Source organism: Panthera uncia, chromosome D2 (assembly GCF_023721935.1).
Source record: "Panthera uncia isolate 11264 chromosome D2, Puncia_PCG_1.0, whole genome shotgun sequence".
NCBI lineage: Eukaryota > Metazoa > Chordata > Mammalia > Carnivora > Felidae > Panthera > Panthera uncia.
Genome location: NC_064818.1, coordinates 52,617,999 through 52,643,749, shown reverse-complemented (window position 1 = coordinate 52,643,749; position 25,751 = coordinate 52,617,999). Strand labels below are relative to the sequence as shown.

The 25,751-nt window shown below is 37.4% G+C and overlaps 1 protein-coding gene across 5 annotated transcripts in view; it reads right to left on the bottom strand.

Moving 5' to 3' along the window:
* Nucleotides 1-9,579: 9,579 nt before the first annotated feature.
* Nucleotides 9,580-25,751, bottom strand: part of TBC1D12 (TBC1 domain family member 12) — a 98,222-nt gene continuing 82,050 nt past the window's right edge. For 4 of the 5 annotated variants that reach the window (XM_049646422.1, XM_049646425.1, XM_049646424.1 and 1 more), the window contains 6 exons: nucleotides 23,358-23,446; nucleotides 22,258-22,329; nucleotides 15,276-15,404; nucleotides 14,902-15,011; nucleotides 12,243-12,501; nucleotides 9,580-11,454 (listed from right to left, as the gene is read on the bottom strand). In XM_049646422.1, the coding sequence (XP_049502379.1) occupies nucleotides 11,386-11,454; nucleotides 12,243-12,501; nucleotides 14,902-15,011; nucleotides 15,276-15,404; nucleotides 22,258-22,329; nucleotides 23,358-23,446 (728 nt within the window). In that variant the 3' untranslated portion in view covers nucleotides 9,580-11,385. The other variant, XM_049646423.1, reaches the window with a different exon arrangement.

The window sequence follows — 25,751 nt, the reverse complement described above, 5'->3', positions numbered from 1 at the left end:
AAAAAGTTTATTTTGAGAGAGAGCATAAATGGGGAAGGGGCAGAGAAAGAGAAGGAGAGAGAATCCCAAACAGGCTCTGCACTACCAGTGCACAGCCCAGTGCAGGGCTCGAACTCACGAACTCTGAGATCATGACCTGAGCCAAAGCTGGATGCTTAACCAACTGAACCACTGAGGCACCCCCACCATGCTTTTTTTTATAATAGGGAGAAATTTTCCCACTACAGCAGAAATTAAAAGATTTCTATGTACTAGGGCTTCTGTGTTCAATGTGGTATGTTACTGAAAAGTCTGTAGAAAGCGTTCAACTACACCTGGGTGGTTCAGTTGGTTAGGTAACTGACTCTTGATTTTGGCTCAGGTCATGATCTGTGGTTTGTGGGATCAAGCCCTAAGTCAGGCTCTTTGCTGACTTGGCTTGCACTTTCTTTCTCAAATAAACATTAAAAAAATTTTTTTTAATGTTTTTATTTATTTTTGAGAGAGTGTGAATGGGGGAGAGGCAGAGAGAGAGAGAGGGAGACACAGAATCTGAAGCAGGCTCCAGGCTCTGAGCTATCAGCATAGAGCCTGACACAGGGCTCGAACTCATGAACTGTGAGATCATGACCTGAGCCGAAGTCAGACGCTTAACCGAGTCACCCAGGTGCCCCTAAATAAACAATTCTTTTAAAAGTGTTCAACAAAGGTCTTTGGATGCTCTCCTTTCTGAGTGAAAAAGTCAACCTTAGGCCAATGCTAAGTGGGGAGAAATTATCCAATATTGTTCCTATCAAGCAAGCCTTGAATATGAGTCTTCAGCTCAGCCATTTCCTGGTTATTTGTAGGAGGGCCTGGAAGAAATTCTGGCCCTGTTTCCTCTGTGCATGGGGTTTTCCCCAGGGGGCTGTGTGGCTTGTCTTGATTATACAGTATAATCCTGGACAAGAAGAACACCCCGTAGTAGCCAATACAGCTCCTGTGAGTGGAACTGTTAATGGTCACCAGTCCTTCAAACTCAACTCTAAATTTGATGAGATCTTCTGAAAGTAGAGGTAAAAGGTCTTTGTAATTTAAAAGGTCTGCTGTTGTCCAGGGAACATGAATTCTTTGCAGTGGAGGTCAGGATACTTCTGCAAAATACACTGCATAGGAATGCCTGAAGCTGGCAGAGACTGGTTACAGAGACCTGGAAACTAGGAGGAGTTATAAGAATAGTAAAGACAGCCCTTCTTAGGTGCTTGTGCTACATTCGCTTCCTGGCTTCTTTTAGTATTAACATAAGTAACCTGTACACCCTGGGCCTGGAGATCAAGCCAGAGTGCTCTTTGTAAATCTTGTAAACAAAAGGAAGTTAAAGCAGGCAACTGGGTATTTAATGGATTTTCTGGAGAAACTGGAGAAGTTTTAGGATCTAAGAGAATTGGCTGAGGAGATGGAGTAGGGCTTTGAGAGGTGGGCTTAGACCCTGGGCTCAGAGATACAAAAGATCTTCTGAAGGGTCAGGGAAAATCAGACATAAAAGGGCATAGGAGAGGGAGGAGAAGGGAAGATTTACATAAGATGTGTTCTTTAATTTTTGTTCGAAGTTCAATTTCTGTTCTTTCCTCTTATTAAGGGAATTCCTAAAGCTAGCCGTTATATAAGTTCTTGTGTCCTCTTTTCAATTTGGTCTTCCCATAGGTACCAATACAACAGCTGTTTAGGATGAGAGCTCTCTAAAAATTTTTCAAATGTAAAAGCTTTTGCAGTTCAAGAAATCCATCATCTAGCCATTGATGAGTAAGACCTTCAAAGATATATTTGTTATAATAGCAACTCCATTCAATAAGCCTTTTTGTGGAATAACTCAGAGGTAACTCTTTGAGATTAGAATAAATTGTTACCACGAACACAATAGGCATCCCTGGAGCAGGTGCAGAAGATGCAGCCCCCATGATCCAAAACATTCACTCCGAAGATAGTCTAGGAAAGTAAAGCTCCTCATCGCAGGGTTAGAGGCATTAAGAACTGCATAGTGGAAACAGTGTCTTGGTTTCCCACAAGAGGTACTTCCAATCATAGACTCACTAATCTAGACTTCCAATCATAGACTCCTGCTCCGTGACACGGAGCAGGCACTTCTGGAATTGGATTTTTTCCAGCACCAATAAAACAATGGAGGCTGAGATGACAAAGCCCCTTATGATACACTCGTCTGAAGCTGACAAAGTCAGATGAAGAGAATGCTGCTTATGACTTTGTAACTGGGAACCCCAGTCTATTCAACTGGCCACCAAGATGCACATTGGTACATGTACCTCCCAGCTGCCAGAGACCAGAGACAATATTCTCACTGGTCACAAAGCCAAGCTTTCAAGACACAGTACAAGACAAAAGGAAAACTTCACCTGGTTTTCCTCTTGTGCGTATTAACAGCTTTAGCTAATCCTTGGTGTTTTAATTTTATTTCAGTTTATTTATTTATTTATTTAGAGCACATGCATGCGTGCAACCAAGTGGGGAGGGACAGAGAGGAGAGACAGAATCCCAAGCAGGCTCCACGCTATCCACAGAGCCCGATATGGGGCTCAAACCCATGAACTGAGATCATGACCTAGCCAAGATTAAGAGTCGGATGCTTAACTGACTGCGCCACCCAGGCACCCCTAATCCTTGGGTTTCTCGGAGCCAAGCTCCCCTGATTTGGGGACTGTGTGGTGTTTCACAGTGTACCTTGTTGCACAGATTATCTCCTTGAGGTTGGCAGGTGACCTGGTGTCAATGCAACCCATTCAGTAACCAACTTATCCTAACACAGGTGTCTTTGAGTTAGTTGGAGAGCACCCTAACAGCTCCAAAGTGCTTGACTTGTACCCACCAATTTTGTAGCTTTGGCTTCAAAGATGTCCCTTATCAGGAGCCTTTACCTCATGTGCCCATTAGCTCACAACAGTTTGTCTAAACAGACACTGGTCTGGTGAGAATTGTGAACTCACCAGTCTACAATGCTGGCTTGAACAGCCAACTTATGGGCCTATGCCAAAGATAGACGGAAACAAAGAAAAACAGTGACCATCTGTGGGAGGAAAAGGATCAATAAAAATCAAGAGTACTCACAATAAATCTTTACCAGAGTTGCTATGCCAAAGGAACTAGTTCCACAAATATTTCCTCCTGCAAATCTAAATTTAGAAACGGACAAGAAAGGACTCTTGCTTCCACCAAACCCTGCAGGCAAAGATCCAGGAGATGGATGTGGTATGAATTCTTACCTTCTGCCAGCTTTTTTTTTTTTTTTTTTTTTTCTCCAGAGATCCCAAGATCTCTCAGCTGCAGCAGCCTCAGAGCAAAGTGTTCAGCCAGTGAAGTTTTTTCCTTCATGGTAGCCAGCTATAGGGGAAGAATAATTTTTCCTCTACCTTTCTAGGTTCTTTTATCTGGTCTATTAATTAAATTGACATATGACAGATTAACAAGAGGAAAACAAATTTAATTACTTATATACATACAGAAGCCCCACAGTGAAATTGAGAGGCTCCCCAATAGTCAGGCAATTGAGGCTTACAAACCATTTTGAGCTAAGAAGAAGGGGAGGGGGTCTGGGACTTCAAAGGGAAGGAAGACAATTCACTTGAAGATGGGAACAGCAAATGTTTGGTAAACAAATGTAAGCCATGCCATGCAGAGGGAAAGAGACACAGAGAGAACTTTGAACAAACAGGCCCTGCACCAAGCTCCCCACAGCTTACCAGCTTACCATCTCTAGTCCATACTCTTTGTACCTATCTTTGGTGATAACGTTCTTCCTGGACCAGGCCCTGTATCTAAATTCTTTTAGGCAGTTGATGGAGAAGGTAAAAAACAAAACAAAACAAAACAAAAACCCTCTTCTGAACTCTTTTGGGCCTTGTCTTCAGCTCAAAATAATCAGCATGCAAAGTTGGCACATTCTGGGAAGATGTGTTCTGAATCCCTCATAGTCCACGTAGAAGCTACAGCTAGTGCAAAGACTAAGGCAGGAACAAGCTCAGGCATGTTTATTAGAAAGTGGCCAGTATGACTGAAGCAGAGTTGGCACGAGGGCAGGACACAAAAGTCAGAGGTAGACTGTCCAGATGAGGCATCAATATTTTTTTTCTAAGATGTTACAAGTCATTGTTTTTCCCCACCCCCATAAAATGTCTTTCTCTTTTAGAAATCCTTTTCATATTAATGGATCCACCCATCCACCCAATTGCAGAAGTGGAAAAAAATTCAGGAATCAAAAAACAAAACCATGCCCCCTTGCTGACACTAAATGGCCCCACTTCCTATCTACCTAAGTAAACAATTGCTACAGACAGAACTCCCCTTTCAGATTCCCAACACCAAATTTACAAACCTACTTTCATCTGATCTGAACACCATTTCCACTTTCCCTTATGTCATACTCTGCATCCATTTCCCTGCAGCCTATTCACGAATCTTAGATTACATATTATCCCACTATTTCTTGAACCTCTACTGAATATCTCCCATTAATATTTAAATGCTTAACATTAAATACTTCACTTTCATCTTTAAAAAAGGGAAGAGGCAACCTCCTTTCTTCCCTACCAGTTATTTACTATCTGCTCTCTCCCTTTACAGCTAACTTTAGAATTATCTACACTAGCAATCTTATTTCCTTGCCTCCCACTGATTCTTCAACCATTTGTCTGGCTGCTACACTCAATATATACCCAACTAACTAGGGAAATGAATGATCTACACACTGCTAAATTTAATGGACATGTCTCAATCCCTGTCTCAACCTCATTGCCACCTGACACTATCAATCACTCCTTTATGGAAACTCCTTTATGATTGTCTCTTGTTTTTTCTGACCCCAGCACTCTCCTGATATTCCTATTTCTGACATCTATTAGCTCAGTCTCTTTCACCCAACCTTTAAGTGAACTTTCTGAATGAACCAGTTTCTACCTAAGTGCATAATCTAATGGGAATATTTCTTTTAGAGAGAGTTTGTGTGTGTGTGTGTGTGTGTGCGTGCGTGAACAAGGGAGAGAGGCAGAAGAGGAAGAGGGGAGAGGAAGAGGGATAGAGGGAGAGTGGAGAGGGAGAGGCAGAGGCAGAGGCAGAGGCAGAAGCAGATGGACAGAATCCTAAGCAGGCTCCATGCCCAGTGTGGAACCCAACACAGAGCTCGATCTCATGCCTCTGAGATCAAGACCTGAGGAGAGAGGTGCCTGAGTACCTCAGTTGGTTAAGCGTCAGACTCTTGATTTCAGCTCAGGTCATGATCTCGGGGTGGGTGGGTTTGAGCCCCACATCAGGCTCCACACTGACAGTGCAGAGCCTGCTTGAGATTCTCTCTCTCCTTCTCTCTGCCCCTCCTGTGCTCTCTTTCTCTCTCTCTTTCAAAATAAATAAACTTTAAAAGGAAAAAAAAAAGTTAAAAAAAAAAAAAGACCTGAGTCAAAAACAAGATTTGGACATGTAACCAACTAAGCCACCCAGGTGCCCTAACAGAAATATTTTATTTATTTATTTATTTAAAAAAAAATTTTTTTTAAACGTTTATTTATTTTTGAGACAGAGAGAGACAGAGCATGAACGGGGGAGGGTCAGAGAGAGAGAGGGAGACACAGAATCGGAAACAGGCTTCAGGCTCTGAGCAGTCAGCACAGAGCCTGACGCGGGGCTCGAACTCACGGACCGCAAGATCATGACCTGAGCTGAAGTCGGACGCCCAACCAACTGAGCCACCCAGGCACCCCAACAGAAATATTTTAAATGAAAGGTAAGTTCACTGAAGAATGGCCTAAAATAAAAATCTTTTCATCCAATTGTCATGACTAATGCCAAACACTATTTTGGGCACTAGCAATTCAGTGGTAAACAAAGACAATGTTTCTGACCTCAGAGTTGACACTGCAGTGGAAACAACAAATAAGGAATAAAACAATGTCAGGCAGGGGAGCCTTGGTGGCTCAGTTGCTTAAGCATCAAACTCTTGATCTCAGGGTCATGAGTCACACTGGGCATGGAGCCTACTTTAAAAAACAAAACAAAACAAAACAAAACAAGACAAAACAAAACAAAAGACAGGTAGTGGTAAGTGATAGGATAAAGAAATACAAAGCTGAGGAAGGTCATGAGAATGACAGAAGATGGATATTTACACAAAGGTACAACTCTGAGGAGGTGATATTAAGCAGGAACCTGAATGAAAAGAGAACACAAGCCATACAAAGACCTAGGTAAAAAGCATTTCAAAGGGAACAGCAAGAATGAAAGCCCTTAGGTAGATAGGAGGTTGGCAAATTGAGAAATGGCAAGAAACCATTAGGTCTGCTGTAGAATTAATGAGGTTGAGTGGTAGTTGAAATTGCAGACAGGCAGAGACCAGAACAGATAGGACTTTGTAGAGCAGGGTAAAAAAGTTTGGATTTTAATTATGAGGAATGTCACTAGAGGGTCATGAACAAGAAATGATAGGATTTGATTTGCATTTTTTTTTCAGTTATTTTACCTCTTTTGAGAGAAAGAGCAGGAGCATGTGAGAGAGCCTGTGCGAGAGTGTGTGCATGAGTGGGGAAGGGGTGGGGAGAGACAGAATCCCAAGCCGTCTGCATGCTCAGTGTAGAGCCCAACTCAGGGCTCAAACTCACAGATGGGGAGATCATGACCTGAGTAGAAATCAAGAGTCAGACACTTAACCGACTGAGCCACCCCAGGTACCCTTGATATGCATTAAAAAAAAAATTTTTTTTAAATAATCTCTACACCTAATGTGGGGCTTCAGCCCACAACCTCAAGATCAAGTGTCACACACTCTACTGAGCCAGCCAGGTGCCCCTGATTTGCATTTTTAAAGGAGTGTAAAACATGTAGTCTAACAAGTTTTATGAGAACTGTTTACTTTTTTATGTTTATTTATTTTTGACAGAGAGAGAGAGAGAGAGACAGAGCAGGAGAGGGGGAGGGGCAGAGAGAGAGAGGGAGACACAGAATCTGAAACAAGCTCCAGGCTCTGAGCTGTCAGCACAGAGCCTGATGCAGGGTTCGAACTCACAGACCCCAAGATCATGACCTGAGCCGAAGTCGGACGCTCAACCGACTGAGCCACCCAGGTGCCCGAGAACTGTTTACTTTTCAAGGGCTCACATAAGTGGCCTTCAAAATCAAATCAGGAGAAATACTACAAGTAATGGGATATTCCCTTAGTGCACTATAATTTACTTAAAAATCACTTGGTATACATTAAGAATAGAACTCTATCATTCAAACACTTTTCAACTTATCTTCTCAGGAACCTTACGTACAATCTACAAGGTTTTAATCAAGTAAATACTTCCTTTCAAAATTTCTTAAGGTGCTAGGGGCACCTGGGTGGCTCAGTCAGCTAAGTGTCCAACTTCGGCTCAGGCCATGATCTCACGGCTCGTGGGTTTGAGCCCCACGTCAGGCTCTGTGCTGACAGAGCCTGGAGCCTGCTTGGGATTCGATGCCTCTGTCTCTCTGCCGCTCCCCCACTCACGCTCTGTCTCTCTCAAAAATAAACATTAAAAAAATTAAAAATATATATATACATGCTAAAATTAAAAAGCTTTGCAATTTATGTAATAATCAAAATACATCATTTACTTACAACATTATCAATAGTGCCTAGATCAGGAAAAACTGAAGCTTCATTTTCTGGTTTTATAGTATCATTATGTATGATACTTTGCCTGAAGATGAAAAAAATGAGAACATACATGCACCGCTGTCAATTTTATATACTTTTTCAAATCTGTATATCATTTACATTTTTATTACAAAAGTGACTCTCCAAATATATTGCAATAGTACAAAAGTCAAGTTACCTTAAATAAAACCATAAAGTACTGTTTACTTAAATGTTCAACAAATGAAAACACTTTGCAATTTTTTTAAAAGTCAAATCTTCTGGCATTTATTAGAAAACAAGCTCAACCCACAGGATGATATGCAAATAATAAAACCACATTAAATGGTAGAATGTTTGGAAAGAAATGCAATTTTGCTAACTTCCCAAGCCTTGCAACTTTATTTAGTCTATCAAAATATTAAGAGGCAATGCTTAGCAGGGCTTAGCAAATGTTCCCACTCTCATTTAAAGTACCAAGTATTTCACTTCTATTGCAATTACACTGTTAGTAAACAAACACTATTTTCAACGGGCCAGGATTTCTTCTCTCTGAAGTCAATAGTTTCCCTGAAATCTTCTGTTTTAATTTTTGTTTTTACATGGGTGAAGCAGTGAAGTTATAATTAATGAAGTTTTACTAATTTTGGGAATTCCTATTTTGGACACTGCTTTGATAACATCAAAATAACATGAGTGCTCACGTCAGCATCACATATAACATAAAAATAACATGAATTCAATACAAAAATCACTTTTTCCCCCAGAGGTAAGACTTTGTTTTCTGACACTATATATGCCAACTAGTCGTAGAAAATTAAACATGGCTATTTCACATGTTTTTTTCACCTCTTTTATACCCATCTCTGCTGTCTGAATATGCTCATGGAATACAAAAGAATTTTATCAATCAAAAATAAGAAAAATAAAATGTATGGCATTATGAAGTAATATAAATTATTCCATGATTATATAATTTAGAATTACACTAACAGTATAGACTCTTAAAATGTTGACTGCTCTAGATAAAAATAGTATCAGTTCCCAAGCTACAATGAAAGCTGTTATCCTAAAGTCAGAGGCTTCACAATCTCAATGCCCTTTTGCAAATGCTACCTAACTTTTGTAAAGTCAAACAAATATACCCAAACCAATAACATTATATGAAGATCATCAATGCAAAAGAAATCAGCAAAAACCGTAACTATGTTCTAAGGCTTTCAGAAAACTATGCTACCTGGGGCACCTAGTTGGCTCAGTTGGTTAAGCATCCGACTTCAGCTCAGGTCACGATCTCACGGTTCGTGAGTTCATTCAAGCCCTGCATCGGGCTCCAAGCTGTAAGCACAGCTTGGAGCCTGGAGCCTGCTTTGGATTCTGTGTCTCCCTCTCTCTCTGCCCCTCCCTTGCTTGCACTCTCTCTCTCTCAAAAATAAACATTAAAAAATTAAAAAAAAAAAGAAAATTATGCTACTTACTGGGATCTTCTAAGTACCACTTAAATAATACAATGTATACCTGGCTGAAAGGACATAAAATGAGAAATAATATATATATATATAATATACATATAATATACATAATATATATTATATGTATAATATACATATAATATATACATATAATATATATATTAAGTAGACAAATGAAACATTATACATATTAAATTTTACATAATCTTGGAGATTTTTAGGAAAGCTTATTTTTTAACTGAAAACCAAACAACCTATCATACACTGACCATGTAAAACAATCTTATATTGCCTGTAGAGCAGGTTCAAAGGAACATACAGTACAATATTTGAACTGCCAGTATGGTCAGTCTCAAGAGGCTGAAGGACTAAAAATATCCCCTGAAGAAGAAATTTGGCAAAAAAAAAAAAAAAAAAAGGTTATTCTTTTCCTCCAAATGTGGTAAAATAAACCGGTTATCCCCAAAGTAATGAACACTCATTTCAAGTAATTACTCTGCTTACAAGTTTTATTTACACAGTAATTACTAATAGTGGTTTTAGTGAATTCCTTGTATTTACATTTTATATACACATTTATATTTGAAAGGTAAAGAAACTGTACAATTATAAAAATGAGAAAAAGTAATACAGTAATTTAGGTCAACTCAGGAAACAAATACACAAAAGTAAGATTAAATATAGGCAGGTAGTATAACTTCAATGAGATTACTGCCAGCGGTTACATTCCCTGTTACCAGGACCACCAATACCAAGGAAGTAGTTACCAGAGTTAAAATGTCATTCTAAAACCTATTAAGACCCTGGATACTCCCTCAATATTATTACACTACTAGTTTTCACTAAGTAAGCTCCGAAGATAGGAGTTAACTTCTGAGGGTTCCACTAGTGGTCCCTAGGCTAGAATGACCCATGGGGTAAAAATATATGGACACCATCTGGTCCCATACTCCTAAAGAGGCAGTCACTGAACTAACAAGGTTCTCAGGCTTGTTAGTTTGAAGACTACATACTGCTACCAGAAATAGTATGCTTAAGATTTGTTTTAAACCAAACTGCAACATAAAAGCACACTGTACATCTAATTATTAACAAAAGAGCATGTTATACAGATATCACTTATAATACTCAAGTGATTTAGGTTCAAGGATTAAACATAATATAATAAATTTCATATGAATTTACCAATAATTAATAATTTCTTTATCCACTATACCATCAAAGTTAGACTTGTTAGAAAAAAGTTAATTTTATCTTTTTCTTTTACTCTTATTTCCATTGATTAGAAAATTATGCACAGTGTTTTACAAGTCATAGACTTGGCTACATATTAAGATTTCAAATTTAAAACGGAATTAAATTTTGTTTCTACAGACAGTGAAGGAATTTCAACTAAGAAGTTTAACATCTTGCCAAGTAGCATGCTATTTAAGAACTCTCAGAATTCATATGTTTTACTCTTACCAGTGAAAAATCTCATTTATATTTATGGACTTACTTCCAAAATCAAGTCTTCAGTCCACTAAAGTGCAAAGAACTTTCCTTCTACCAGTTAGCTTTCTTAAATTACTAGATGAATTTAATAATTCTAGTAATAGAACAATTTCTTACACTAGAAACAGAAAGGCTAAAATTCTGAGTGACACGAATTCCCTAAGAAACAATTTCCCTTCAGAAACAGACAGACATGATACTGTGGAAAACATCTAATTGAATGTGAAACAAGCTCCCACCAGTATTTCCAGTTCCCAGAAAACCCAAACTTCCCCCAACCTGTGAGTGAAGGTAATGACTTCAATGACTTAAATAATTTACAATCAAAGTTGCTTACTCTTGGTCTCTAATATCTTCAAAAGGTCAGAACTGGAGACAATGTTTGTATTAAGGTGTTTATTTCAAATAGTATTTTGGAAGTTAAAGTAGTATTTAACAATCTGCTCTGACCTCCAAAGTGCTTTTATGGTAACTGTTAAGAAAGAAAAGATGTAAAAATTTGAATAATCTCCAAAGCTGTTAAAAAGTTTATTGCATTAAACCGTTCACTCCAAATTATGGAGTATGAACTAGCCATTTAAACTTTTTCCTTTGTAAAAGGGCTCTCTACAAAATACTTTTTTATTAATACTGTCAATCAGTTACTCATTTCATTAACTTCAGTCATGGAATTCAAAATCAGCACTTTCCCATGTCTTGATTCGTTTAGATTTCTCCAACATTTTCTTCCATGTTTTTTACATAGGAAACAAAAAACTTTTATCAAAAAAACATCTTTTACATTACATTTAGTCTTAATTTTGAAGATTAGCTTTTCAAAGCAGGACTATTATTCTTGTCTCCTTCTTTAATATCCTTCATTACAGAGGCAAAGACCTGAAAATTATATAAAGGAAAGATTAATCCTCAAAATTAGCTACCACACAGATTAAGATATTTAAATAACTATAGCTTATTAATGCGAAAAGGCTTTAGTATATTTAACTCTGTCCACTGGAAGACTGCCATTCTCAAATCCTCTTGTTTGTTTCAACCCAATTTTATGGTATATACATTCCAGTTTTTTATCACTTGCCAAATATTATGAAATTACTATTTGGTAACAGAACATTTTCTTGACCGATATTCCCTTTTTTTTTTTGGACCAGTATTCTTAGATTTCATTTTCATAAGTAATAAAACTGTGAGCTTATGATGCCTACCGTATCATTCAAGGAGCAAGTGATAATGCTATCTTATATGTCACTTAACTTAGACTGCCAATGTTTGCTTCCCTAACAAGACTAAAAGCATCTAAAAAGCTACAAATCATACATTATATACTTTCTATTGCAAACTCTTAGCACGCAGTAGGTGTTTAATACAGTTGTTGTCTACTTGAGATACCAAAGTAATTACAGAATTGCTCTGGCAAATGGGACCACTGTAGATTGTAGTTCACTAAATGCAAAACATTACTGGACTTACATAAAAATAATATAGGTTTGGATAGGTGAAAGAGGAGTAATATGTTTTAAACTCTTGCTCTTTCAAAGTCAAAAATCAGTTTTTAATTGATTTTTAATTAAGTACTAACATTTGAGAAATAAGTAACTTTTTTTTACATGAAGTCAACTGATTTAAGTTTTAACATATCTATTAGAAGTAGGAAGAGGTCACTCTACCTGAGTCCATTTTTTGGTGCTATTCTGCATCTGAATGGCTGCAATACAGTTGAACAGCTTTTCTGATGTGATATCTTCTGGCAATTTAGTTAGGAACTGTGCTATATGAATAAAGTCCATTTGTAGGAGAATATCTTCATATAATCGGAGGATTCCTAATCCAGTCCTAAATAAAAATTCCTCCCCATCTCTGCAAAATACATCCCAGACTCTACAGGCCAGATCAAGTGGGAGTGATTTGCTATACAGTGTGAAGATCCTAAAATTAGGGGGGAAATAGTCATTGAAATTTTTCATTCATTTATCCATTAACTCATTAAACATCTCTATATAAAAACAACAGTGCTTAATTAGGGATAAAAAGGCAAATAAGATATAACTCCTTCTTTCAAAAACTTGAGCAGTGGGAAAGTAACAAATAACAAAATTATGTGAATTTACAACCTTCCATAGAGATATGGCTTAACACATATTAGAGTGACAAAATCACCTAGTAGTTAAGGATATGGTCTCTGAAACCACAATATCTGAGTTTGACATTAGTAGTGTTACCTTGAGCAAGATATCCACCCTTGCTGTGCCTCAGTTTCCTCATTAGTAAACACAGAATGATATTACCTACCTCTCAGGATTGTTTTGAAAATTAAAGGAATAAATGTAAAGTATTTAGAACAGTGCCTGGCACATAAGAAATGCTCAAAAAAGTTACTTACTATTGTATGAGGAACCCAAGTATCTATTAACCTAAAAATCATAATGTCTGACTTGTCTCTCTTCTCCTACCACAGACATCTATCTACTGGGTTTTTGTTTTTCCCTTTACCAAACTTTACTTACTACTTCTTTTGGAGCATGTATACGCTCCCAACAGAATCACCAAAACGGTTTTTCCCATCCTTTCTGACAATGTCTGATCATGTAATTCTTTATCCAGTGGTGCTTCGGGGCGGCATTCTGGTTGGGGAAATAGGAGAGTAGGTGCTAGAGAACTTTTCTTTAAGCTGCCTTGGCAAAGCACACATTTTTTTTTTTTTTTAAGATTTTATTTTTAACTAATCTCTACAACCAACATGGGGCTCAAACTTACAACCCCAAGATCAAGAGTCGTATGCTCTACATACTGAGCCAGCCAGGCACCCACAAAATGCACATTTTTTTTTTTTTTTACAAAGATTGTGTTTATTTGAGGTAGTGCCGATGAAACCTGAGGAAGAGAACTAAAGGCTCCCACCCTATTTAGCACTGCCACTTATTTATTCCTCTTTTCTCTTGCATAATCGATTGTGGGATTTGTATGTAGTAAGTTCAACAGAGGCAGTGAAACAAAAACCCATGTCTATTTCTTACATTATAAACACATATTTAATTGCACAACAAAAAGCATGCCCTTGGTAGTACAGAGAATAGTAATTCATTGCTCAAAATGAGAGAGAGAATGGCACTACCACTGTCTAGGAAGTTTCTAGTACACAGTACTCACTCATTATTGGTTCCATCCTGCTCCCTATTATTAATTGTGATCCTGGTTTGTCTCCTGTTGACACTCCTCAGGCCTGAAAATTGAGTATTTTTCCCCCCTTCCCCCTCTTAATATTGATCTTGGTCCTCTGGGTCTCATGATATAAAACCTTTCTTCTCCCCCATTATCTTGGGTCCTTCCCAGAGGAACTCTAATGTTCCTAGTGGGAATGGATGAGAACACACCAAAAAATAAGTTTAAAAAAAATCTTAAATAAAAGAAGCCCCAAACAACTGGTAAGACAGCATATTTGATCAAAGCCATTAATTATTTATTTTTCTATATTAAAACTTAGGATCATTTACATGAAATCCACTGAATTTGGTGATTAGAATTTAAGGGTTGAATGTTTCATACATACTCTTAACAACCTATCTTAAGATAACTGCACCATCCCTTTGGCAAAATTCACCACCCCTCCGTTCTCAACGGGCTCACCAGAGTCCTTGGCAAGGAAGTGTTGAAATTGGAAAGTTGAAAAAAAGGCATTAGCACCTAAATAAGGCTCCACTCTTCTGTCAAAAAGCTGGATAAAGCCTTCAAAAAAAACCCCCACTATCGTAACTATCACAAGCTCTTGTGTGTGAAGAATAAAGAAATGGCTCTCTTTCTGAGAGTATATGTAGTATGTACTAGGCATTGAATGAGATAATCCATGTAAAACACCCTCATACCAACTTAAGATATAGATATTATTATTCTCATTTTCTATATAAGAGACTAAAATACAAACTGAGGGATTCTGATTTCAGCCCAGAGTCCATGTTCTTAATCAAATGCTTCCCCACAAAAATGTGAATTTCTCTATTTGTAATGGAAGAAGTTTTCAGATGTATAATCCTGTACATGAGATTTACTTTAGTTCCTGAATTACACAAAAAGTTTTTTTTTTTTTAAGTATTTTATTTTTGAGAGAGCGCACGCACAAGCAAGGGAGGGGCAGAGAGAAAGAGGGAGACATAGAATCTGAAGCAGGCTCCAGGCTCTGAGCTGTCAGCACAGAGCCTGATGTGGGGCTTAAACCCACAAACTATGAGATCATGACCTGAGCCGAAGTCGGACATTTAACTGACTGGGCCACCCAGGTGCCCCTACTTGGTTTTTTATTTTTAATTATATTTTATGTATGTTATGACTTACCAGTCTATCAAGTATATGTCTGGTGTAAGACTGTAAGATTTAAAATGAAGAAATAGTTTGGAGAGATTTTCTTCAAAAAATACTTCAAACGTTGCAAAATATTTCAACATCTAAAGATAGAAATATCAATAAAGTTATTAAAGAGTATACTAGAGTATACTCTAGAAGTAAAGAAATTAAATCCCTAATAACAAATTAACAAAAAGTCTTGCTTAGCACCTCTTTCTGAGTCTTTTCATCAAGCATTCGCAAAACCGTAATTCAATGAAAAACTTATTTTAGTCTTCCAATTACTGTTTTTCCCTCCAAAAGAGCATTCAGACTATAGAAACCAACAATTAAAGGAAAATACGATTCATTCCAAATGTTCATACCATGCTGTGATCCACACGAAAAAAGGCCAACTGGCATGGCTTATTGAGGAGATTTGCAAACGCAATGAAGGCATCTGCCTCTTCCAAATTGAGAATGAGAACTGCTGCTATGAAGGACATCCCTTGGACCTTCAAAGAGAAAAGAAATTAATCAAAATATGCTTACAATAATAATTCTATGTAGTTTATCTTACAGTATTCTTAAAAAATTATAAAATGATTAAAGTAGAATTAATCAAGATTTCTTTTTATTTGCCAATGAGAGCGCCGGATCCTAACCACGAGACCACGAGGATTATTTGCCAATGAAAGTAAATACAGAGAACCTGCTAGTAATTATGAAATCTCCCTAATTTTACATTTCTTGTTCATGTGTTATGGCTTAAAAAAAAATTAGGGAATGGGATGCCTGGGTAGCTCAGTCGGTTAAGCATCTGACTTCAGCTCAGGGCTCGATCTCCAGGTTCATGACCTTGAGTCCCACATAGGGTGAGTTCCAGCTCTGCTTCAGGTATGCACAAGCCTCACTTTGGGTGAACACAAGCCCCACTTTAGGTGAGCCCTACTTGTGTGTATGTGTGTGTCTCTCTCTCCCTCATGGGACTGTCTATTTCTGCCATGCCCCTCTTTCACTTCCACCCTCTCTCTCAAAACAACAAAAATAAAATAAAAAGAATTAGGAAAATTTCTTGAAAAAAAGAATAAAGTATTGGCCTTTACGTGTTACAAAAGTCTATCTCCATGTATTGTCTCACTTTCATTTTCTCTAAGTCTGAAGTCTTTCGAAGTAGAGTATAGTGAAAATCAGGTGATTGCTTTCATTGTTATAGCACATCTGTCTGAGGTAGAAAGTCAGGAACTAAGAATAAAAGAAATGTATGAGAACTGCTGCTGAAATTCTAAGACAGAAGAGGTTGTGGGAGGTTGGACAGTGAGGCTGGGTTCCTGGAAAGTAGGATGAAGAAATACGAAAAAACCATTCCAGTGGCAGAAAAGAAATAAGAGTAAAGAGGTGTAGGACCAGCCCAGCTGAAGCACACAATTTATTATAATGAGAGAACTTTTTTTCTTAACTTTATATTTAAATTTTAGTTAACATACAGTGCAATAATGGTTTCCGGAGAATTCAGTGATTAATCACTTAATACAACACCCAGTGCTCATCAGAACCAGTGCCCTCCTTAATACCTATCACCTATCTAGCCTGTCTCCCACCCACCTCCATCCATCAACTTATAGTTTGTTCTCCATCTTTAAGAGTCTCTTGTGGTTTGTTTTCCTCTCTCCTCTTTTCCCTCACCTTCCCCTATGTTCATCTGTTTTGTTTCTTGAATTCCACATAAGTGAAACCATATGGTATTTGTCTTTCTTGGACTTATTTTACTAGCATAATACATTCTAGCTCCATTACGTCATTGCAAATGGCAAGATTTCATTATTTTTGATGGCTGAGTAATATTCCATTGTGTGTGTATGTATGTATGTATGTATGTATGTGTATGTGTGTATACACATATATAAAGAAGGTGGTATATAGCATGGTGTAGTACACACATACCACCTTCCTTACCTGTTCATCAGTCAATGGACATTTGGGTTCTCTCCATAGTTCAGCTATTGTTGATAATGTTGCTATAAACATTAGAGTGCGTGTACCTCTTCAAATCTGTATTTTTATATCTTTTGGGTAAATACCTAATAGTGCAATTGCTAGAATGTAGGGTAGTTCTATTTTTAGTTTTCTTTAGTGATCTCCATACTGTTCTCCAGTTTGCATTCCCACCAACAGTACAAAAGGGTTCCCCTTTCTCCACATTCTTGCCAACACCTGTTGTTTCTTGTGTTGTTAATTTTAGCCATTCTGACACGTGTGAGGTGGTATCTCATGGTTTTGATGTGCATTTCCCTGATGATGAGTGATGCTGAGCATCTTTTCATGTGTCTGTTGGCCATCTGGATGTCTTCTTTGGAAAAGTGTCTGTTCATGTCTTCTGCCCATTTCTTAACTGGTTATTTGTTTTTTGGGTGTTGAGTTGTTAAGCTCTTTATAGCTTTTGGAATCTAACCCTTTATCAGATATATCATTTGTAAATATCTTCTCCCATTCCATAAGTTGCACTTTAGTTTTGTTGATTGTTTCCTGAGCTGTGCAGAAGCTTTTAATGTTGAAGTCCCAATAGTTCATATGTTTGCTTTTATTTCCCTTGCCTCTGGAGATATGTCTAGTAAGGAGATGCTCTGGCTGAAGTCAAAGAGGATGCTGCCCGTATTCTCCTCTGGGATTTTGATGGTTTCCTGTCTTACATTTAGATCTTTCATCCATTTTTAATTTATTTGTGTATGGTATAAGAAAGTGGTCCAGTTTCATTCTTCTGCATGTTGCTGTCCAATTTTCCCAACACCATTTGTTGAAGAGACTTTTTTCCATCAGATATTATAATGAGAGAACTTAAGTATGATGTATTTACAAACAGTGAAAGGCATTGAGTAAAAAGCTCATCTATATAGATGCTTGCTTGTGAGTTATGGGGAACTATTATGAATTTTTTAGCAAATAAGTGATATGGAACTGCTGCTATAAAAATACTCATTCTTTGGGGCACATGGGTGGCTCAGTTGGTTAAGCATCTGACTTTGGCTCAGGTCATGATCTCACGATTCATGGGTTCGAGCCCCACATTGGGCTCTGTGCTGACAGCTCAGAGCCTGGGGCCTGCTTCAGATTCCGTGTCTCCTTCTCTCTCTGCCCCTCCTCTGCTCGCACTCTCTCTCTCTCCTTCAAAAATAAATATTTTAAAAAACCAAAAACAAAAACAAACCTCATTCTTTTACTAAAAAAAAAATTCATCATCCACTTTACTTCTGGTAAAGACTTGTGTAATAGACTTACATAAAAAGACCACTAAGGATATTTGCAAAGAAACCATGGTCTCTTTTTCCCAACCAAATGTTTTGAAAGGTTTGCCTACAATCACTATTTCTACTTTCTCAGCTCTCTTTGAAGTTTTTAGCACACCTCAGTCTGGATTCCCACTCCATTACTATACTATCTTGAAACTTCGTGCCAGGATAACCAGTGCTTATAAACCCCAATGGGCACTTTTCTATGCTCCTAGAATTCCGTTTGGTTCTGTGATCCAGTATTTTTTTGTTCTCCTCCTACTTCCCTGGCTTCTTCTGATTACTTTTGGCAAAATCTACAGAAATTCCCTATTTGATTTTCTAGAGTATTAATTCCATGAGGACAGAGCCTGTGGTAGGCAGAATAACGTGCCTAGGACGGGATCTATATCCTAAACGCTGGAACCTGTGAAAATGATTTCTTACATGGCAAAAGGGACTTTGCAGATGTGATTAAATTAAGGATTTTGTGATAGTGAGATCACAATGTAAGTGTATTGATGGGTGTGCCCAATGTAATCATCATGAGGATCCTTATAAATAAAAAAGGGAAGTAGGAGAATCAGAGAGAGAGAAACTTGAGGATACGATACTACTAGCTTTGAAGATGGAGGTGCAGGGTCAAGAGCCAAGGAATGCAGGCAGTTTCCAGAAGCCAGAGTAGGCAAGAAAGTGAGTTCTTCCCTAGAGCCTCCAGAAAGATAATAGCCCTGCCAATACCTTGACTTTCAGACTTCTAATCTCCAGAGCTTCCAGATAATAAATCTATATTGTTTAAAGCCACTAAGTTTGTGGCAATTTGTTATGGCAATAATAGGAAACTACTACAGTACAGAGACAAGACCATGTCTGTTTGTTTACAATTATATTCTTTTAAAAAAATTAAAAAAAAATTTTTTTTTACGTTTATTTATTTTTGAGACAGAGAGAAACAGAGCATGAATGGGGGGAGGGTCAGAGAGAGGGAGACACAGAATCTGAAACAGGCTCCAGGCTCTGAGCTGTCAGCACAGAGCCCGACACGGGGCTCGAACTCACGGACCGTGAGATCATGACCTGAGCCAAAGTCAGCCGCTTAACCGACTGAGCCACCCAGGCGCCCCTAAAAAATTTTTTTTAAGTTTATTTATTTTGAGAGAGAGAGACAGTGTGAGTTGGGGAGGAACAGAGAGAGAATCCCAAGCAGGGGGTCATGCGGGGCTTGAACTCATGAAACCTCGAGATCATGACCTGAGCCAAACCCAAGAGTCGGACGCTCAACCAACTGAGCCACCCAGGCGCCCCACAATTATATTTCTAATATAAAAATATATTTTAATATTAAAATTGTTAACCATCTGTAATAGAAGAGTAGCCAATAGAAGGAATTAAAAATATATTTAATTGAATCTAAGATGCTGTTTAAAAAACATTATTTTACATCACACCAAAAAAGAAAAATGCCACTTTAACATTGACAACACTTTCTTAGAATTTTTATTTGATGTGTATCACAGAGCTATTTAAAGCTCAGATTTATCATATATCACTATTTCGTATATATGAAAAGGAAATAAAGTTATTTCTACAGTATCTTCAAAGTCCAATTTGTGAATATTCTGTATGATTTATCAACTTGTGATGTGATGCACTAAAATAAGCACACCATTTACATAGTATTTCTATGAAAAATGTATAACCTAAATCTAACCATGAGGAAATGATCAGGAAACTACTGCAAAAGAATCAAAAAAGGGTCATTATAAAATCAGGCTTGACTCTTCAAAAGTGTTACAGTCATGACAGACAGAAAAGGCTAAAAAACTGTTCCAGATGAAAGGACACTAAGGCAACAGGACAACTAAATGCCACATCCAACTCTGACTGGATCCTGGAAGTGGCGCTGGGATGGGGCTAGTGAAACTTTTCTGTTTGAAGTTATTCAAAATAAAAATTTAACAAACAAAAACCCTTATGGATAGACCACGCAGCTTAAGAAGTAAAACTTTAGGGGTGCCTGGCTGGCTCAGTTGAAACAGCATGCAACTCTTGATCTTGGGGTTGTGAGTTCAAGCCCCACATTGGGCATAGAGGTTACTTAAAAAAAAAACAAAGAAAAAAAACAAGAAAGAAAAAGAAGTAAAACTACCAGTTGAAATACCTGTGTAACCGAACCACTTTGTTACTTGAAATCTTTCTTCCTTCCCTTAAGCTTGGCTGGGTCATGGGAGGAAGTCAACTATTTATATTCCCTATTCTTTATTGCCCTTGCACACGTGCACACAGATCTTTCTTGTTTTTGTTTTGCTGATAATCACTATAGACAAACAGAAAACTATAATGAAAATAAATGCGGGGAAGATACACACCTTGCAAAGTTCTTATAGTAATACCGGAGTCCTGGTCTACAGTTTCTGACTCCTCCTGAGATATTGGAAAATGTAGTCTCCTCACTTCCACCTTTATGATCTACTGACCTTAGAGCCCCACCATAATGCAAGCCCAGTTCACAGTAGTTACAGTCCAGACAAATTAATAGCTCCCTACTTCCTTGCTTCAAAATGCAAAGCTTATATCAGAGGACCTACAGACAGGTGATAATCAAGACTCAAGAGTTTTATTCTACTCAGAAGTAAGCTATAACCAGGGCACCTAGCTGGCTCGGTTGGAAGACATGTGACTCTTGATCTCAGGGTTGTGAGTTCAAGGCCCCACATTGGGTGTGTAGAGGTTACTTAAAAATAAAATCTTTAAAAGATGTGAACATTACATAATGTTTTTATAATTCTATGACATAAGACATGAGCAAGACAGTATTTCATTTCACTTTTAAATAGGCTTCATGTACAGCACGGAGCCCAGTGCAGGGCTTGAACTCAGCACCCTGAGATCAAGACCTGAGCTGAGGATCAAGAATCAGATGCTTAACCAACTGAGTCACCCAGGCACCCCAAACAAGAGAGTTTAGACTCCTCGTCCAAATTTACTTTCTCCATAAGGACTACTTGACAATCTTCTTTAATACAAAACCTGTCCCATTCTCAAACCTAGCACTTTCCCCCTTTACATACCATACTTTTTACTTTTCCTGTAGCACTTATTACCTTTTAATATAACATGATTTGTTTGTTTGTTGTTTGTCTCCTCCTCCTAAACCCTAAGTGTCAGAAGGGGAATCTTTATTTTGTTCACTGAGGTATCTAAAGTGCCTAGAACAATGCCTGGCATATAGCAATGAGCACACAAATATTTGTTGAGTGAATGAATAAACAAACGTACAAATGAACATGTAACAAAACAGAGTAAGTTAAGTTGTACCAGACAACAATCCTATTCTCTGAAACTCTCCTATTTTAAGACAGAGGTGAGCAGATGAGGTTTTATGACTTCTAGTTAAACACGGCAAATTGAACACTCACATTTTTCTTTGTTCCCTCCCAAATCCAACTAAAATGACGGTAAAGAAAAAAAATATTAGCCTAGAAGGACAAAGAGAATGGAAAATAATATAAACAGTAAATAAAAATGTCAACAGCATTTTAGAAATTTTAACTAAATGTTAAATTAGTTAAATGCTGAAATGATGAATGCTGAAACTAAAATAACTGCAGAGGAGGAAGCAGAGGAGGAATAAGCAGCAAGCCAATTCAGCCACACATCTGGAAGGCTCAGAAACTGAAGTTATCAGGTCCCTCTGAAATTGGGAGGTAAGGCTAAAACTAGGATTCAACCAGTTTATAAAAGGCCCAAGTCTCCTTCCTCTATCCTGTATGGACAGATGCCTATCCTTCCCTCAACCTGGCATAATAGAAGAGGTTTATCTCTAGAGGCACAGGCACTGGAAGAAGGGGATAAAGCACCATACCAACAGCAGTGGCAATAAATAAAAGTTTACAAATTGAATAATGAAATCCCAGCAGTTCTTCCAGAAATCTGGTGGGCAGTCTCATAAACCCCTGGGAAGATTCCTCTCTAGGTAAGTTGGTAGGCCGAAGAAAAATAAGACATAGAGAATACAGACATTTGGGAACTAGTGCAATGTAAGATACTTTGAGAAGATAAAATGTTTATATTCAAAAACCAGACTGAAACAAATACTTACATAACCAACATCAGGTCTGTAACACGTATATGCCCCTAAGATACTATGTAAGACATCATGATATGGACCACCCTTAAGAGAGAAAAATGAAATGTCAAACTGTACAAATAATAGTCTCTAAGTTAATTCTCAAATAATTAACTTTTTAAAGACTTCCTAAATGACTTGTTTTAGTTAGTATATTGTATCATTATCAGAAACATTCTAAATACACTCTGCCAAGATATTTTCTCTAAAGAATAAAAAATATTTAATCCTGAAAAAACCAAATAAACTCACTTGACAGATACAAGTTATCATTTTAAAGATTGCTAGATTTGGTACAAGATTATGATGAAAACAGATTGTTCCATTTCATACAATATAATTTCAGCAAAAGAAACCCATCAAGCTACAGCAAGTTATGTTTATCAGTAATTTTAATCTTAAAGGTAAAAATTTTTATCTCATTTTATCAATCTATAGATAGAGGAATTCCATGTGTGAAATATACAGTCCACACAAAATGTAATCATTTCTCACAAAGTACGTTTCTCACAAGCAACTCATAAGCCTCTGCACAAAATGATTTTTATAAGCCATTTTTTTCCCATTTCAATAGTAATTCTGGAAAACTAAGGTTTGGGCAAAAGTTCTTTACATGTTAACAACTGACTAATAAGCAAAATGTTAAAATTCAAATACCTTACAGAATAAAAAGTAAAACAAAGAAATGCACCTTAATGAATAAAGGTATCATGGGCTATGCTAACGGCAATGCATTCAGTTAGTGGAATAAAATAACAGAAATTCCTTTAGAATTTTCCCACTAGTTTCACACTTTCTATATAAAGGTCTCCATCTTTTATAGTTTGCCTTTAAAAAAATAATAGCTATGCATTTGAGAATTTGTTCTGTTGGATTAAAAAATTTTTTTTAAGTAGTTACAGGGCTGTCTGGGTGGCTCAGTTGGCTAAGTGACTGACTCTTGGTCTTGGCTCAGGTCTTGATTTCAGGGTTGTGAGTTCAAGCCTCATGCTGGGCTCCACACTGGGCATGAAGCCTACTTAAAAAACAAAAAACAAAAAAAAACCTAGTTATAACTGGTTAGAAACACTCACCTTCTGGAAGATGTAAAGGGATGGAAATGTACGGGATATGTCCAACTTAATTAATTCCAGACTGGCCTCCCGATCAGCAACAGATACACCTGCATTTGCAAGGTAGATAAAATTAAAATGATTACTTGACTATATACCCAGTTCAATCTTGTACACACAGAATAATCATATAGCACAGATGTTACTTAAGGAAAGTTAAAAGCTTCATAATCAAGAAATTTAAAGAAATGCCACATAGCTTTTACTAGAACTTAAGGGTTTCTTTTATGAAGAAAATATTTACATACTTATCAGAAAGCTATATGAAGGATTTCTACTTCCGGTTTTTATACAAGGTAAGGACAGACTATCACTCCCACGATAACAACTGGGGAAAAAAACAAGTAAGCTTCAAATATCCCAAGTTTTTTTTAAAAAGGCATATGAAAACTGTAGACACAGGGAGGATTTAAATTCCAGAAAGAAAAGAGGCTTTCCTACATAGCCATTTTTCTTCCTAGAGGCATATGCCAAGTCTGGGCATGAGCTCAGGACTGAGTTTGCCATACACAAAGGTACTCTGCTTGGGAAAAGAGAAACCTTGGGAAAAGAGAAACCCTTAGACCTCTTCATAACCAAATAACACTGATGTGATACATAGAATCACAAGGGAGAGTGTCTCAGGGGAGGGAGGAGCCTCTAATAAAAACAGACAGTTCTTCCTACCCAGATATTTAAATCCCACAATGAACTAAGTATATCTAAAGCTTCAACCTTGTCCCAACCTAGCTCAGTTGCTGACTGAACTGAAGTAATAACCCAACTCCCTGACAGAAAAGAGCATGCTTCCTCTGCAGGGGAAACAACCACTTCAGTTTCTATATTATTCTTTATTCAGTGATTTACATATAATTAGAAATTTTAAGATATGCAAATAAGCAGAAAAATATGACTTGTAATCAAGGGGAAAGCAGCCAATAAAAGCAGACATGAAGATGACCCAGTAATGGAATGAATAAACAAAAATATTGCCTGTTACATGTTCAAGAAAAGAGAGAATAAGATGGGGGGAAATGTATGGGATGGAAAGATGAAGAATTGCCACAGAGAAATAGAATCTACGAAAAGAATCCGGTAGACATTCTAGAATTACAGAATATAATATCTGAAATTAAAGACTCATTGGACAGATCTAATAGACTGGATATAGGAAAAGAGGGGATTGGTGAAACTGATTATAGGAATAAAAATCATCTAAACTGAGGCACAGAAGGAAAACAATGTTTTTTTAAGTGTACAAGACTTGGGGCTCCTGGGTGGTTCAGTCAGTTGAGCATCCGAGTTCAGCTCAGGTCATGATCTCACAGTTGTGGGTTCAAGCGCCATGTTGGGCTCTGTGCTGACAGCTCACAGCCTGGAGCCTGCTTCAAATTTGTGTCTCCCTTTCTCTCTCTCTCTGCCCCTCCCCGGCTCACACTCTCTCTCAGTCTCTCAAAAATAAATGAACATTAAAAAAAATTTTTTTTTAAGTGTATGAGACTTGTAGGCCACTGTGAAGTGGTCTAACATACACATAATTGGAGTCCAAAAAGGAGAGAAACAATGTGGCAGAAGTAATATTTGAAAAACAATGGCCAAAAAAGTTAAATGGCAACTGTAAATTATAAACGCACAGGAGATGAGAAATCAGTAATTTAAACAGAACACTGTTCCTTACTGGAACAATTCTTCACTTACATGCAATTAATTTCTACGAAAGTGCAACTTTCACCACTTACTCATGACAAAATGTCTCAAAAGTAAATGCTTATAATTTTAATTCTTATATTTTCAATATTTCATAAAAATAAATTCAAAAAGAATTATAAACAGCTAAGGCTATGCCAATATAAAGCCGCTAACATCTTGTCCTTTCTTGCACTTCTAGTTTCCCACAAATAGCTGACATAGCTAATAGGTCTCGAACAATACTTACGTGAACTTTTCTCAAAATCAAGTTTTCTAACCTTCTTTAGTCAATTTTCCCCACCCTTCTTTCATTCCTCTAAAATAGTACTCAAGGAATTTAACAAAGTTGTTTACATACTCACAGGAAACCACTCTGTAATGTATACCATTTCTCTATTCTAAACCATGCTCATTTTTAGAGTTTTACTGGCAAAAGAAAAGTGTTTGCTTTCTATGAAGTAAAACAAATATAGAAAGAAAAGTGACTGGCAGACAAATAGCACCCTATTATTCAAGGAGAAGAGATGGCTGACTAAACTTACCTATATTTAATATACAGTGTTAACAGGAAAAAAGTGCTCCTGTTTTCTCCAAAATGACTAGAAAAAAAACTGATGAGAGTGGAAGGAAAGATGAAGTCTGTAAGTTAAATGAACGAAGGCTATGGCACAATAATTATAAATAATG